The 14,172-nt window shown below is 33.3% G+C and overlaps 1 protein-coding gene across 2 annotated transcripts in view; it reads right to left on the reverse strand.

Annotated features, from left to right (window-relative positions):
- Positions 1 to 2,780: 2,780 nt before the first annotated feature.
- The window catches only part of EXO1 (exonuclease 1), a gene marked incomplete at its 5' end in the record, with an annotated part of 37,854 nt that continues 26,462 nt past the window's right edge, over positions 2,781 to 14,172 (reverse strand). For both annotated transcript variants that reach the window (XM_079698327.1, XM_079698326.1), the window contains 4 exons: positions 2,781 to 2,958; positions 5,876 to 6,069; positions 9,155 to 9,256; positions 13,091 to 13,649. In XM_079698327.1, the coding sequence (XP_079554453.1) occupies positions 2,820 to 2,958; positions 5,876 to 6,069; positions 9,155 to 9,256; positions 13,091 to 13,649 (994 nt within the window). In that variant the 3' untranslated portion in view covers positions 2,781 to 2,819. The remainder of the gene's footprint in view (positions 2,959 to 5,875; positions 6,070 to 9,154; positions 9,257 to 13,090; positions 13,650 to 14,172) is intronic.

Below are 14,172 nucleotides of genomic sequence, written 5' to 3' on the forward strand. Positions count from 1 at the left end.
TTAAAATACCCCATATTCATTTATTCTATCCCACATTATATACCGAATGGTCCTAAAATAACAATATCAGACTACTACTACGAGCTAAACCAAATGTTTTGCATATGGTCTCTCCTCTGTAATTGTACTACCTGTGTCATCTGGACATACAGCCACTGCATATCATACTCTCCCCTTTAGCTCTCAAATTTTTAATTGCACAAGTCACTATGTTTGATGGTCACCACCAATTTTTATGGTGCTGTTTCTCTATTTTAGTTATTTTCTGATTCCTCAGAAAGAGCTTAGTGAGCAGTATTTTCCAAATTCTTGTTCGATGGATAAGTTTGTGCCCTTTATAATTGAAAGTTGATTTTGTTGAACATAAAAGCCTTTGCTTACATTTTCCCTTGAGTATCTTTAACACGTTACTCCATTTTCTTCATGAATAAAGAATAATTGTGAAAAAGTCTGATGATCATCTTTTTTTTTTCTTACATGTCACTTGCTGTTCTTGCCTGCCCAGAGGATTTTTCCTTTCTTTAAAGTAACTTGTTGTCACTTATGTCTTGGTGTTGGCAGTTTTGGATCAATAATCTTGGGTATAATAGTGCATTTAAAAAATATTGTTTCAAATCTTTCAAAAATTAAGTTTTCTGAAAATAGGTTTTTTTTTTTTTTTCTTCAGAGACTCCTATTATCTGTATATTGGACCTTCTGCCTCATCTTCAACATTTGTCACTTCCTACTCTTTTAAAGTGTTTTTTTCCATTTTGTTTTGATTTTTACCTATTTCTTTTAAGGCATCATCTATCTGTATGTTTATTTGCTTGTGTTCCTTCTATTTTAGCCTTAATTTCCGAAATTTTTTTCTAATACTTTCCTGAGCTTATCTTTTTTTTTCTTCTGAGTTTTTCCAATTCTAAATTTCCTTCATATCCTACACTATTTTCTTAATAACCTCTAGCACATTTTGAAATAGACTGGTTTTGATCTGCTCTGGGGACCTTTCTGGTAGATTTTTGTTATTTGTAAAGATGTTATTCTGCTCTTGACTCTTTTAAATCAATTTTGTAAGGGATTGATCTAAAAACTTTTATGTGGTTTCTTTTTAAGTAAAAATAATTTTCTTTAACTTTGAGGAGGCATGGGTCATGGGAGCTTCTCAAACCTCAGCTGTTTTGTTGTTGTTGTTTTTGTTTTCAGTGTTCAAAAACAAAAACAGTATTCTGCTGAGATTTCTTGGTCAACAATTCCTCCCTTCACTGTGTTTAACCTTATATTCCTTTGTGTCTATTGTCAGTCTCCTGCTCAATTTTGGTTTTATAGCCAGCAGTTTCTCTTCTGTGGAGCCTTGACAAACATGGCAAATCATTTCAAAAGTTCATATGGACTACATTGCTTCATTCCTTCAGACATTACTGTAGGTCTCCTGCACTCACTCACCACTGGAATGCTCAAAGCCTCTCCCAGTTTCAAATGGCTGTTTGCAACTTGGCCTGCTATGTGTTTCAACAATCATTCTATATAAGTTCTGTTCTCAGGTCCATTAGATGCCCTATTGCCATCCTCTACTTCTCCCAAATAGACGCCAGTACCACTTTGTGGTCTTGTGGCTTTTGGTAGCTTGTCTTTACCCACTTCTATTTCAGGATTTAAGTATATGATGCCATCTAAATTTGTTGTAACGTTGTTCATTAGTATTTTGACTTTGCTATCCAGTTGCTGCTATGCGACAGTTCGGAGATTGACAAACTACAGCACTGCTGCCATCTTCCCTTTCTTAATTTGTTCTATAACAGGAAACATTCACAGAAAGTTCAAATTTGCTTTTGTTCTTTGTATTTGATCTTTTCCAGATTAAAAAAAAATTTTTTTTCTTTTAACATTTTTATGCTGTTTCTTACAATGTTACGTTTTTTGTTCCACTCTGACCTCCTCTACTAAGTCTCACTTAAAAATTAAAATGCTCTGGATCCCTTTCCTTTATCCTCTATATCTCAGACACTTTTACAATTCCTTTACTTCCTGTCAGACTGTCACTTACTTCACTTACTTATTTCAGATCTTCACTTGCATAGCTGGTTTTCTTTCCAAGAATCTATTTCTTTGCAGAGTATGTACACATCATAGACCCTGCAGCTTTAGTATTTTACATTGCACCTAGGATACTAGTTTTAAATATACGTTAAGGAATTTTTAGCCCACACTTCAAAAAAGACATATAAGAGAAACAGGCTATTTTGAAGGTTAAGAATATTAATGATATAAGTAGTTCATTTCATATGATGCTGAAACCAATTTTCTTTTACCATCAATCTGTAACCCAACCAAACTCTTCAGGGAAAACAGAGCACTGCCCCATATATGCAATGATCTTCAACCCTTCCAACTACCCCTCCCATCCCAGCAACTGTATTTCCAATTCAACCCTGAAAGACAGACAGGAAAGGCAGGTGAAAAACTATAGCTCAAAGAAACACAGTAGTTTCCTCTAGTATAAAATGACCACAGAATTGTGGTTTCCCATTTACCATCCTTGTACTTGACAACATTACAGAAATCTTTAGAGTAGATTTTTGTAAGTTCCAAGGGACTTGCTCAATTAACATTAAAACTTCAAAAACCTGTCAAAACCAAAATTATCTCTAGTTAGCTTATGAAAATATAAAAAGCTGAACAAAAAGTTACATAGTTAATATACAAAATGTACTCTATTTAAAAATAAATAGCATAGATCTAAGAACAAATCTTTCATACTGATAACTGCTTCATTCTCAAACAGGACATGAAATTGATAGAGATTCTCTTGCAGGCAATAGCCTCCCAGCTGCCTGTGTTTATTGGAATATTGCTCTCTGAACACGCATACAGTCAGAATTGTTAAATATATCCTCTTCTTCTGGAGTTAGTTGGATGTTATCTTTGACTGGAGACAGGGGATCTGGCTTCTTATAAGAAGGAAGCTTTTCAGAATCTCTGCAAAAGATAATATAATAAAATGAATTTATTGGGTATTTTTAGGGTAGTGTTAATTAGAAAATAATCTACCTGGACAAAATAGAGGTATGTAAAGAGGATAAAAACCTCTACTGTATAATTTGTCTCAATTTATTATATGACACATTCAGGTTCTCCTCTGAGTATGCCCAATAAAATTTGAGTTTTGCTTCTTAGTACCCATGACTGCTTTCTAAATCACCTTTCAAAGTAGGTGCGAAGCCACTACTAAATATATACTAGCTAAGGCAGAATGGTTCCAATAAACAAACTTTAGTTCTTTTCTCTCTAGAACCCTTCTCAAGTCTGGCTGAGACTTCACTCTGACCAGCATGAGTGAAGCATAAACAAATGTTTAAGCCCTATCTTTTTACTCCTCCCCTTCTCCCAACTTTTGGAAGGAAGTTTTATAAAAATTAATATAAAAATTAATCCTATTATGAAAATAACAAAACTGATTCTATGTCCTGTCAACAAAAATTCAACAGGAGTAATTAAGTCTTATTTTTCTAAAAGGCATTTAAGAATACTGTTGCACCCTTAATTTCCCTCTAGTAGCAGTTCTCAAAGTATGATCCATAGATGCCTATAAATTCCCAAGACACTTTCAGGGGGTTTGTAAGATCAAAACTATTTTCATAATAATATTTAGACTTTAGCTGCCTTTCTTACCGTGCTGACATTTGTACTGATAATCCAAAAGCAGAACTGAGTAAAGCTGCTGGCAACTTAGGAGGAATCAAGACAGTAGCACCAAACTGTTTAAGAAATACTAATAGTATTAAAAAAAAAGTCTGTCTCAAGAACATTCTTGATGAGGTAGTAAAAATCATAAATTTTATTAAATCTCAACCCTCTCAACTTCTTAACATTCTGTGACAAAATGAGAAACACACAGAAGTCACTTTTGTTACATGATGAAGTATGATGGCTATCTCAAGTAAAAGCATGTGTGACACCATGGTTATTCAAATTTAGGTATTTGGCAAAGGGCTTCTCTAGAATGAACAAAGAGAGACTGTTTGTTACTTCAAAGAAAAAAACCTAACAGTATTTGTTGCCAATGACAAAACTCAAGCTTTCAAGTGAAAATTAGGATTTTGGAAAACTGATATCTGTCAGTTGACAGCTTCGCAGTACTTAAAGACTTTGCTGATAAGATTGTGATTTTTAAATATTGTATAATGAAATGTGTCAACAATTGGAAGATAAGCACAACTCAATAAACCCACATTTTCCAAATAATCAATGCCAATGTTATAAAATCATGCATGAGTAAAAGATGCACACAAAGTAGAATATGGACCAATGGACTGTAATGTTACACAGAGTATAAAAAGTCAATTTATATGGTTTCATATTCTACATTACAATTAACTTTTAAGAAACTACCACTTGTTGAATTTTGGTGTAAAATAAAAGAAAAATTACAATTAAATAAAAATACTATTATGCTAAAATGCATTTTCCAATTACAAATACATGTGGGGCCAGATTTTCTTCATATAATTCAACCAAAGCAACATTTCATAACAGATCAAACACAGAAGCAGATACAAGAATGCAGCTCAGTTCTATTAAACTGGACAGCAAAGAATTGCAAAATTATAAAACAATGTGATTCTCACTTTTTTGTTTCGAAAAACATAGCTATTTTTTGTAAAAATATACTATCAATTTTAAAATGTAATGAGATTGTTGTCATTTAAAAATAAATAAATATTTTTAAATGTCCATTTTAATTCCTAAGATGGTTAAATGTTGACAAATATAACCCACATAAACCAAAGTACTTTTGGGCATTCAATAATTGTTAAGACTAAAAAGGGTTCCTAAAGGCAAACAGTTTGAGAACTGGACTTCCCTGGTGGTCCAGTGGGTAAGGCTCTGTGCTCCCAATGCAGGGGCCCAGGTTTGATCCCTGTTCAGGGAACTAGATCCTGCATGCATGCCTCAACTAAGAGTTCGTATGCTGCAACTAAGAAGCCCACATGTTGCAACTAAGAAGCCTGCATGCTGCAACTAAAAAAGATGCCAAGTGCCACAACTAAGACCTGGCACAGCCAAAATAAATAAATAAATATTAAAAAAAAAAAAAAGTTTGAGAACTGCTGCTATATGGTTTAATCTAGACTTAACACAATGTAAAGTAAAAACATAATTGTCCAGCACTTATTACAAAAGTGTTTCCACTCATACTATCTCATCTGATTGTGATAATATTTCTATTAGGTAAGGTTTAATCTTATCCCATGTAAGTCACCTACCCCCTTCCCTCCCTCCCTTTCTCTTTGTGTTTATTCTTAGCACATTTGCTTTAATAAGAACAAGAAAATAAAGTAATTATAAATCTATGCTACTTTGTGGCTAATTTTGTTGTCTAACAGATGCAATTTGGTTCAAAAAATGTAGATATATAGAGGGTCAATTCTCTTCAAACAGTGTTTACTACATACATTAGAAATCTAGTTAATTCATCATATAAACTCATTGATTCTTCCCATTTTAGATGTGATAATTTAGGGAAACAAACTGCTTTAAATCCAGAAGTACCATAGAGCATTACTTTCCCACTCCCATGTCTACAACAACATTTAGAAGGAAAGAAAAATAAGACACTTAAGGCCTGGAAAAGTAATTTGCTTAACAACAGAGAGACCCCAAAGCCAGACTGAGAACTGAGGTTTTTATTTTGCCACCTTTTCACTAAAAGAAGGTACAGAAACTGAAGTTAAATATTCTTACAAAGATTCAGTTAAAGGGACTAGAGGAAAATAATTCTCTTAGGGTAAGAGAAAAAGAAGTTGATTCATATGAAAATAGAAAGAGGAGACAGGGATTGAAATTACAGAAAAAAATTATTTATCATTTTAGAATAAGTTACGAGATAACTCACTTTTTAAATACAAAATTTTTCCAGAGTTCATTGATTTTTATCTGTAATCCCGGCGTGTTCTCGGCATTATGATGATTTCTCTTATGGATGCTTGATGGCTTCTTGCTCAGCCCACTGACTCTGGCAGGTACTAAAGGTTTGATCTTGGTTGTAGAAAGATTGTCCACAGAACTAGATTTATATAGCCCAGGAACCTGAAGATTAAATACCTGTTTTAATACTATTCTGTTAAAGCAACTACCTTTATTTAATTTCAAATTATTATTTATACACTGGAACAAAAAATAACCTATAATCGATATGCAAAAGTGTGCTTATAAACGTCTACAAAATTTATCATAATATTTTCACCAGGTAATACATGTACCTGGCACTACATCAAGAGTATAAAAGAACAGACAGAAAAGTGAGTCTCCCTTACTCCCTCACTGCCTTTAGGCAGTCACTGCTACCAGTTTCCTGTACAACCACTGAATTCATTCACACACACACACACACACATACACCCCCCACACAACTGGCAGCATACTACAAAATGTCATGTACTTTGTTTTTCTTGCCTAATATATCTTGATTTTACTTAAAAATGTATCTTGGAGATTTTTCCATTTCACATGTAGAACTGAATTTTGTTTTGAATAGGTTGCTTGTTTTTTCCATTGTATAAATGTGCCATAATTTACTTAAACAGATCTCTACTGACATTTAAGTTGAATCCATTGATTTTTTTAAATTGAGGTATAATTTACAACATTGTGTTAGTTTCAAGTGTATAGCAAAGTGACTCAGTTATATATACAAATATATCATATATATATTCTTTTTCAGATTCTTTTCTATTATAGGTTATTACAAGATACTGAGTATAATTCCCTGTGCTATACAGTAGGTTCTTGTTGTTTATTTTATATATAGTAGTAGGTATGTTAATCCCCAACTCCTAGTTTATCTCCCCACCCCTGCCCCCGCTATCCCCTTTGGTAACCATAAGTTTGTTTTCTATGTCTGTGAGTCTATTTCTGATTTGTAAATAAGTTCATTTGCATCATTTTTTTAGATTCCACAAATAAGTGATATTATATGATATTTGTCTTTGTCTGACTTGATTTTTATGCTGTGTGAAATATGGAGCCATTAAAATTTTGTTGCTATTTTTTTTGGATAGTAGGAGTGTAGTAATATAAAACAAGCCTTTAAAATTAATGAATCTAGCAGAGGGTGTATAAAGAACCGAAGGACTCACACATGAAAGGTGAAATCTTGAATTAGAATGTTGGTGATGGGAAAAGGGAGAGCAAGAAATAAGACAAAGAAAGAAACAGGATTTAGATAGGTATAGTTATTTGGTTGTTTTTCTTTAACCCCTGAAAAAGAAGGATCCAACTGGAGGTTATGAGGAAAGAGGACAACCGTAAGATTTTGAAACTAAGTGACATAGAACAAATATTATAATTTTATATAACTGATAAAAATGCTCTGAGAAGTACTGGTTAGAGGTTTAAAAAATATGAGTTTGATTTTAGATACTGAATTTGGATACTAGGGAGCAAGAAGGAAGGTTCATCTGGGGAGTTGTCACCAAAACAGAAGTGACAGTTAAAACACTGACAATGCAAATCTGACAGAAAGAATAAAAATAATAAAAAGATGATGTTTTAATGTCCTCCTTTTGAGGACATTAAACCATCATCTTTAATATAACTCCTTTTGAGAAAGTACTTTCTACATCTCTGATCCTATCGTCAATAATTTTGGTATCTTTCCAGACTTTTTACTATGATTGTACAAACATAAACACGTGTGTGTATTTTCCAGCATTTAAGCAAACAAAAACACCATGCTATTGTGTTCAATATTGTTTAATAGCATGGTTTCCCTTTTCATTCAAAAATAATATGGACATCTTTCCAAGACAGTATCTGTTTGAAAAAGCCTTTCTCTCTTAAAGATTTTAAAAAGAATCTTATATTTACATATTTTATATTCATATCCTTATTATCTTTCAGTTTTATATAGTATGAGATGGGGACTTTCTTTCAAATAGATATGCCAGGCCATTTATTTAAATTTTTTGTAAAGTTTTTATGCTTTTAAAAATACGCATAAGAAAATAATATGTTAACTATATGAATATAGTTTTCTTGTATAAATATAAGAAAAATAATATAGGTTCACTATAGAAGAACATGAAAAAACAAAGAAAAACAATTCACCTATATATCTACCAGCCAAGAGCTAAAACCAACAACGTATTTAATGTATTTCACTCTCTTATTTCTAGATATTTAGATTTTTTCCCCCAATTTTTCATTATTGTAACCAATGCAAGAATTAGTGCTCTTGTATTTAAACTCTCATTATCTCCTTAGGCTCAAGTTTTATAATGCACTTCCTGGGTTAAATTATTTGAACTCTTTCAGATTGCTTTCCAGAAATGGCACAGCAATTCTTACTCTCCTAAACATGTGATTATTCAACTCACTATACTCTTATAAAATGAGTAAATTAAAAACTTTTTTGGAAAAATGAGAGGTAAGAAATTATATTTTATTACTTTGATCTGCATTGATTACTAATGAGGTTGAATGTGCTTTTATATGTTAATCAGCCATTTGTGCTTTTTCTTTTGTGATTTCTGTTCATGTCCCTTGCCCATTTTAAGTCAGGAATTAGTATTTTGATATTGACAGGCAAGAACACTTAATATATAAAATAGGCTTTAACTTACGAGCTTTCACTATGCAGTCACACATATATTTACATATTTTGATAAAAAAAAAAGCTTGGCTTATCAGGTACCTAATTTCTAGAATGGCTTTTTGCAATATACATCAAAGCTTTAAACCATACATGCCTTTGGACCAGTAATACCAGTCCATAGAATTCACCCCTAAGAAATAATAAAAAATGTGTACAGTACTCAAATATTTACCAACAAAATCTTCGTTGCAGTACTCTTTGCTACAGCAAAAATTTTTAGGGTAAAGGACAAACATAAGAAGATTAGCTAAACCCATACAATGGCATATTTTATTCATTATAAGTAATGTTATGTAAGTAGATAGAAAAAGTTCGTTATACTGTAAGAGAAAAAGAGCAGGTTTCACAATTTAAACACCTACAAATCATGCACAAATACGGTTCTAGATGGTTTGAAGGTAGACATTTTGTGTAAATAAGAATATAGGCATTTTGATTTTTAATTTTGCTTATATTTCTTATTGCCCGGTAATAAGCATGCGCTGCTTCTGAAATTTAAAAATAATTTAAGTGTTTTACCTTGTTCCTTAGAAGCGTGTCTTTTTTTGAAAAATGAAATAAGTGTAGCTTGGATTTCTGATTACCTTGATTATCAAGTGACTTAAAATTGCAATCAGATTCCTAGATCCCCAAGATGAAAAAATAAAGCAAACTTAGATTTTTACTATCAAATTTTTATGACAACTGACCAATATTCAACAAAACATAAAACAAGTAAATTGAGAAAATCAGTGTAAATAAAATGTAATTTATCAGAAGAAAAAAGTATAAAAAGCATGAAATAGAATAAAAGAAAATTAATCTAATGTGGAAGAATGGTGTTTGCTAGTTTCACTAAAGAAAACCAGCTGAAGAAGTAAACTGTATACAATATAAATTAAAAAGCTATAAGCAGGGCTTCCCTGGTGGCGCAGTGGTTGAGAGTCCGCCTGCTGATGCAGGGGACATGGGTTCGTGCCCCGGTCCGGGAAGATCCCACATGCCGCGGAGCGGCTGGACCCGTGAGCCATGGCCACTGGGCCTGCGCATCCGGAGCCTGTGCCGGAGCCTGTGCTCCGCAATGGGAGAGGCCACAGTGGTAAGAGGCCTGCATACCGAAAAAAAAGAAAAAAGCTATAAGCACAAAAAAAAAAAAAAAAAAACCTGTAAGGGTGGGGTGGGGGTGGGGGTGGGGGTGGGGGTGGGATGAATTGGGAGACTGGGATTGACATATATACACTAATATGTATAAAATAGATAACTAATAAGAACCTGCTGTATAGCACAGGGAACTCCACTTTGCTGTACAGTAGAAACATAATACAACATGTAAAACAACTATACCTCAACAAAACAAAAAAACCCAACATGGAGATCACTGTCCTGGGAGAAAAAAAAAAAAAAAAAAAAGACATGCCAAGCATTTGCTGCCCTCCTTTTTAATGGACAAATGGCTGCAGTGATTCATTTCTTAATCACTTCAGGTCCAAACATATAGGAGTAATTTTCACTGAGTCTTTCCTGCCATGATTAAACCATATTGACATGATAGATCTCAATTTCTCCTCCCAAGTTTGCAATGTTGGGGACCTGGATCCTACAACAAAATCCATGTTCAAGGTCATCTTTGTACTGGATGTTCTGTGTATCCCCTTCCAAACTGTGAGCAAGGCACAAGCTGTGTCACATAATGTTAAAGCCAACCCAGTGTCTGGTATATTGTGATATAATCCAGAATCTACAACTGCTCCAGGCAATGGAAGACTATACTTGAACTTTTCATGCATCCCACATTGCCCCAAAGTAAAAAAGAAAGAAACAAAGAAAAAAAAAAACCTATAAGCAGAGTCTCCAGAACCAGAGGGAGCACACAGGTCTTTTTAAAATTGAAGGTGTTTATGCTTGAGATGAAACTGACTTCCATCTATGCAAGAGGTATGTTTATGTGTACAAAGCAAAGAACAACACTGTAACTCATGGTGGCAAACTCAACAAAACCAGAGTAATCTAGGGAAAAATAACTCGTGCTCATGGAAACAATGGCATGGGGTTCATGCCAAATTTTGAAGCAATCTTCCTGCTAAAGCCATTGGACACAGAATACACGTGATGCTGTACCCCTTCAAGGATTTAAACTTTTTGGAAAGTAAATAAATAAAAGTGTGGATTTGTTCTCTGGTTAAAAAAAAGTCTCCTGCTGTAATATCATTTGTAAACTTGGCCAATAGTTTTCATAAATTACTAGCTACAAAACGTTGAACCAGTATAGTTCTACATTTCTTTTTAATTGTGTAACATGTTCAACATTAAAGAGAAAAAAGGCATATACTTTCAAGAAGTAGAGTAGCACTGTATCAAATGCACAGTTACCTTCAGCAAAGATTTTTAAGACCTACCCTCTACACCCCAATCCCATCATGTAAGATTTTTCTATAGACAGAATAATCTGGATTCCCACAAAAGTCAAATAAAAAAGGACAATGAATGCAAATTCAGAAGGCTTTACATTTCTGCATTTTTCAAGAGTTTTTTTTTTTAATATTTATCTTGGGATTCTACATAGTATTATATATTTAAAACAATCCAAAAGTGAAAAATACTCCATTAATTTGGATTGTAACTTACAGAAACTCTTAACATTTCTTGCTCATAGTAGTGATGACTCTGGGCTATATCATTTCTTTAAATAAAGATCAAGAGTAAGATCCTAAGATTAACTAATCTCCAATACCGTTAATGAACTCAATATACATAGAACACATGGTTGTTGCTTTTCACAGTGAACCACCAGTGGAAGTCTCCAATGCATTTTCTTCAGAACCATACAGTAAAACTTGATATTCAAAATGAAGCCCCAGTGGCACTGTGGCTCTCTAAAACACTTTCTGAATAAGGATTACACAGTTTTTATGTTACCTGCTATTGTCCCAATTATTTGACAATTAATTCATTTATCCAAAGAGGAATTTACCACATCTGGTGGCAAGAGATGACTTAATGAATGATTCTTTGTTTGTTTGTTTTTGAGGGGAGAGAATTTATGTTTCTATAATTGATAATCACAAAAATGGTTAGCCCAGAAGACAGAAGTGTGGAGAGTTCTGTCAGCATGATGAGCCCATAGGCTGTGAGCTGGTAAGGTTTCTCAGTAAAAAGCTTTACAAAGTTAGTAAAGCAGGAAGATGTCTGCTGGAAAAGGAACAAGAACACCCCAAAGGAGCTCAGCAGACTTGAAAGTATCCTCACAAAGAGACAGTGATTTTTAAAGAAAGATGTTCAAGAAATAGCAACTGTGATGGTACCCAAATGGTGCCATAAGAAAAATGCAGTAAGATGTGGAAAATGAAAAAGATGACATTAAAATGGAGGCTCATATTAAAACAAACAGTCTTCTAGAACAGTATGGATAAACTGAAGGCAAAGTGAGTGAATGGGAAAAGAAAAGCAAAAGCCTCAAGGGTTTGGTTTGGCATACTCTTACTTAAAAAACACTACATGGAATGGATTTTGGATTTGCATATATTGATTTCTGCTTTCTCCAAATGAAAACAATTTGCTTCCATATTGTAACTAGGCTTTTGTCTTTAATTTGAGTCCAATACAACTCAAGTTTCCTTTAGGAACTGGAATAAAATACTTTCCTTTTCATAAACACAAGATATACTGATTTATTAGATGTTTAATATTCAGGATTATCAGACCTCAAAGTTCTGTCAAATATTACCAAGGCTGTAATTGTTCTTACAACTTGGTAACTGTAGTTGTGAACATAAAATGAAGTATGTTAAATTGGTAAATTTAAGATAACTCAGATTAAAGAATGTTACTATGCCATCATGTCATTTTAAAATATGATGTCACTGGGTCTTATGAGCAGTACTTATCTGGAACTTTGATTTTACTTAAGTAAGGATTTAGATATTTTACAATTTAAAAAAAATGGCTAGGATGCTTTTATTAATTTAAACAGAATAACATAAAATCACTTGTATTACTATTTTGTTTTGTCATAAAGGGGAACTGCAAAAAGAATAATAAGAGTAAATGAAAAATGTATTTCTGAAGTACTAAAACTTAAGACGAACACCATCCCATTAACAGGGCCATTTCATTATAAGGTTTCAAATGTTGTCTGAATTCAAAAGTATATTAAGGATTTAAATATTAAATTTATAATAACTTTTCATGAAGCTTATCATCCTGCTTAGGCCTTAAGTGTTCCACAACTTGAGACAGCTATCAATGGAACACAGTGATTCAAGAAATATAGTTAGATTAAATGTATAAGAGTCTAAAATACAGAGAAGCCCTTCAGATGAATAAAACATGAACTTTCTACACAGTAAGATCTAGAATGAAAAATTAAAACAATCAATTATTTCCATAATGTAGGCAAAATTTCCTCAATTGTCTGATAAACACCCTATTTTCTCTTACATATGAATTTGAAAACAAACGCTTCATAATGTGACTTACCTCTGCATCTAAATCCTTACTAGAAGGCTGAGAAAGTTTTGATGCATTTAAATTGTGTGGTGACAAGTCCATGCTTTCCTGAGACTGTGAAGACCAACCCAGTTCATGTAAGGGATGAGATTCATCACTTGACTCATCACTCTTTAACTGAGATACATCAGACGGCTCATTATTCTCAGGCAGAGAGATGGAAGAATCACTCTTTCTAAGGAACTGCTGCAATGCTGTGCTTGGAGAGGGGCTTGGTGTTCTTGAAAACTCTCCAAGACTTCCAGACCAACTGAAACAACTTCTTAGTGTACCCAAGGTGGGTGGTGAGATGGTCCTCGTGAATCTGCTGGTCTTAAAAGACTGAGACTCTTCAGCAATCACAGTCACATCATCTGGAATATGCTCACTTGAATTATGTGCTACACTGATATCTAACAACTTCTTGCCATCTAGACAATCTGATTCATTTACATTGGCTTCTTTATCTGTGAGAGCAGTTTCATCTAGAGACTGGCTGCTTGCTTTCTTTGATATACAGTCAGCAGAACCCAGAGAATTGGAAAAAAACCTAACAGAAAAAACAACAGAAAGAATGCAGACGTATTTTAGAGTTTTCTCACAAAGGTGACAAGATTCATAATGGAAAAATCGTTCTTTTAAAAAAATCTCATAAATATATTAATTTCATAAATAAAGGCAAAATAGATTTTACACATGGCTGATACTCAAATATTTGAACAGATATAGAAATATGCAACAGAAAGGACACTTTATAACTATGGTCTCTTATTTTGTAAAAGCAAAATAAATTAGCCATTTACCCCTCATCTTAGCTTACCTCCTAGTAGTAGCAAGCCATCTGGGAACTTGTAGTAGTATACTAATCTACCAAGCTTTTCATATACCCTGTAAACTTCTACACTAATTTAAATATTGAGGTTAAGACTTTCAAATCAATTATTCAATTCTGTATTACTAAAGAGGTATTACTTATTCAGGGTAGCAGCTTTAAAAAAAATCACTTTTAAAAACTCCAATATAAATGAAACAAAGATCAGTATCATTACTGGGAAGGATGTATTCAAGGAGTA

Source organism: Hyperoodon ampullatus, assembly GCF_949752795.1.
Source record: "Hyperoodon ampullatus genome assembly, chromosome: 2".
NCBI classification, from domain to species: domain Eukaryota; kingdom Metazoa; phylum Chordata; class Mammalia; order Artiodactyla; family Ziphiidae; genus Hyperoodon; species Hyperoodon ampullatus.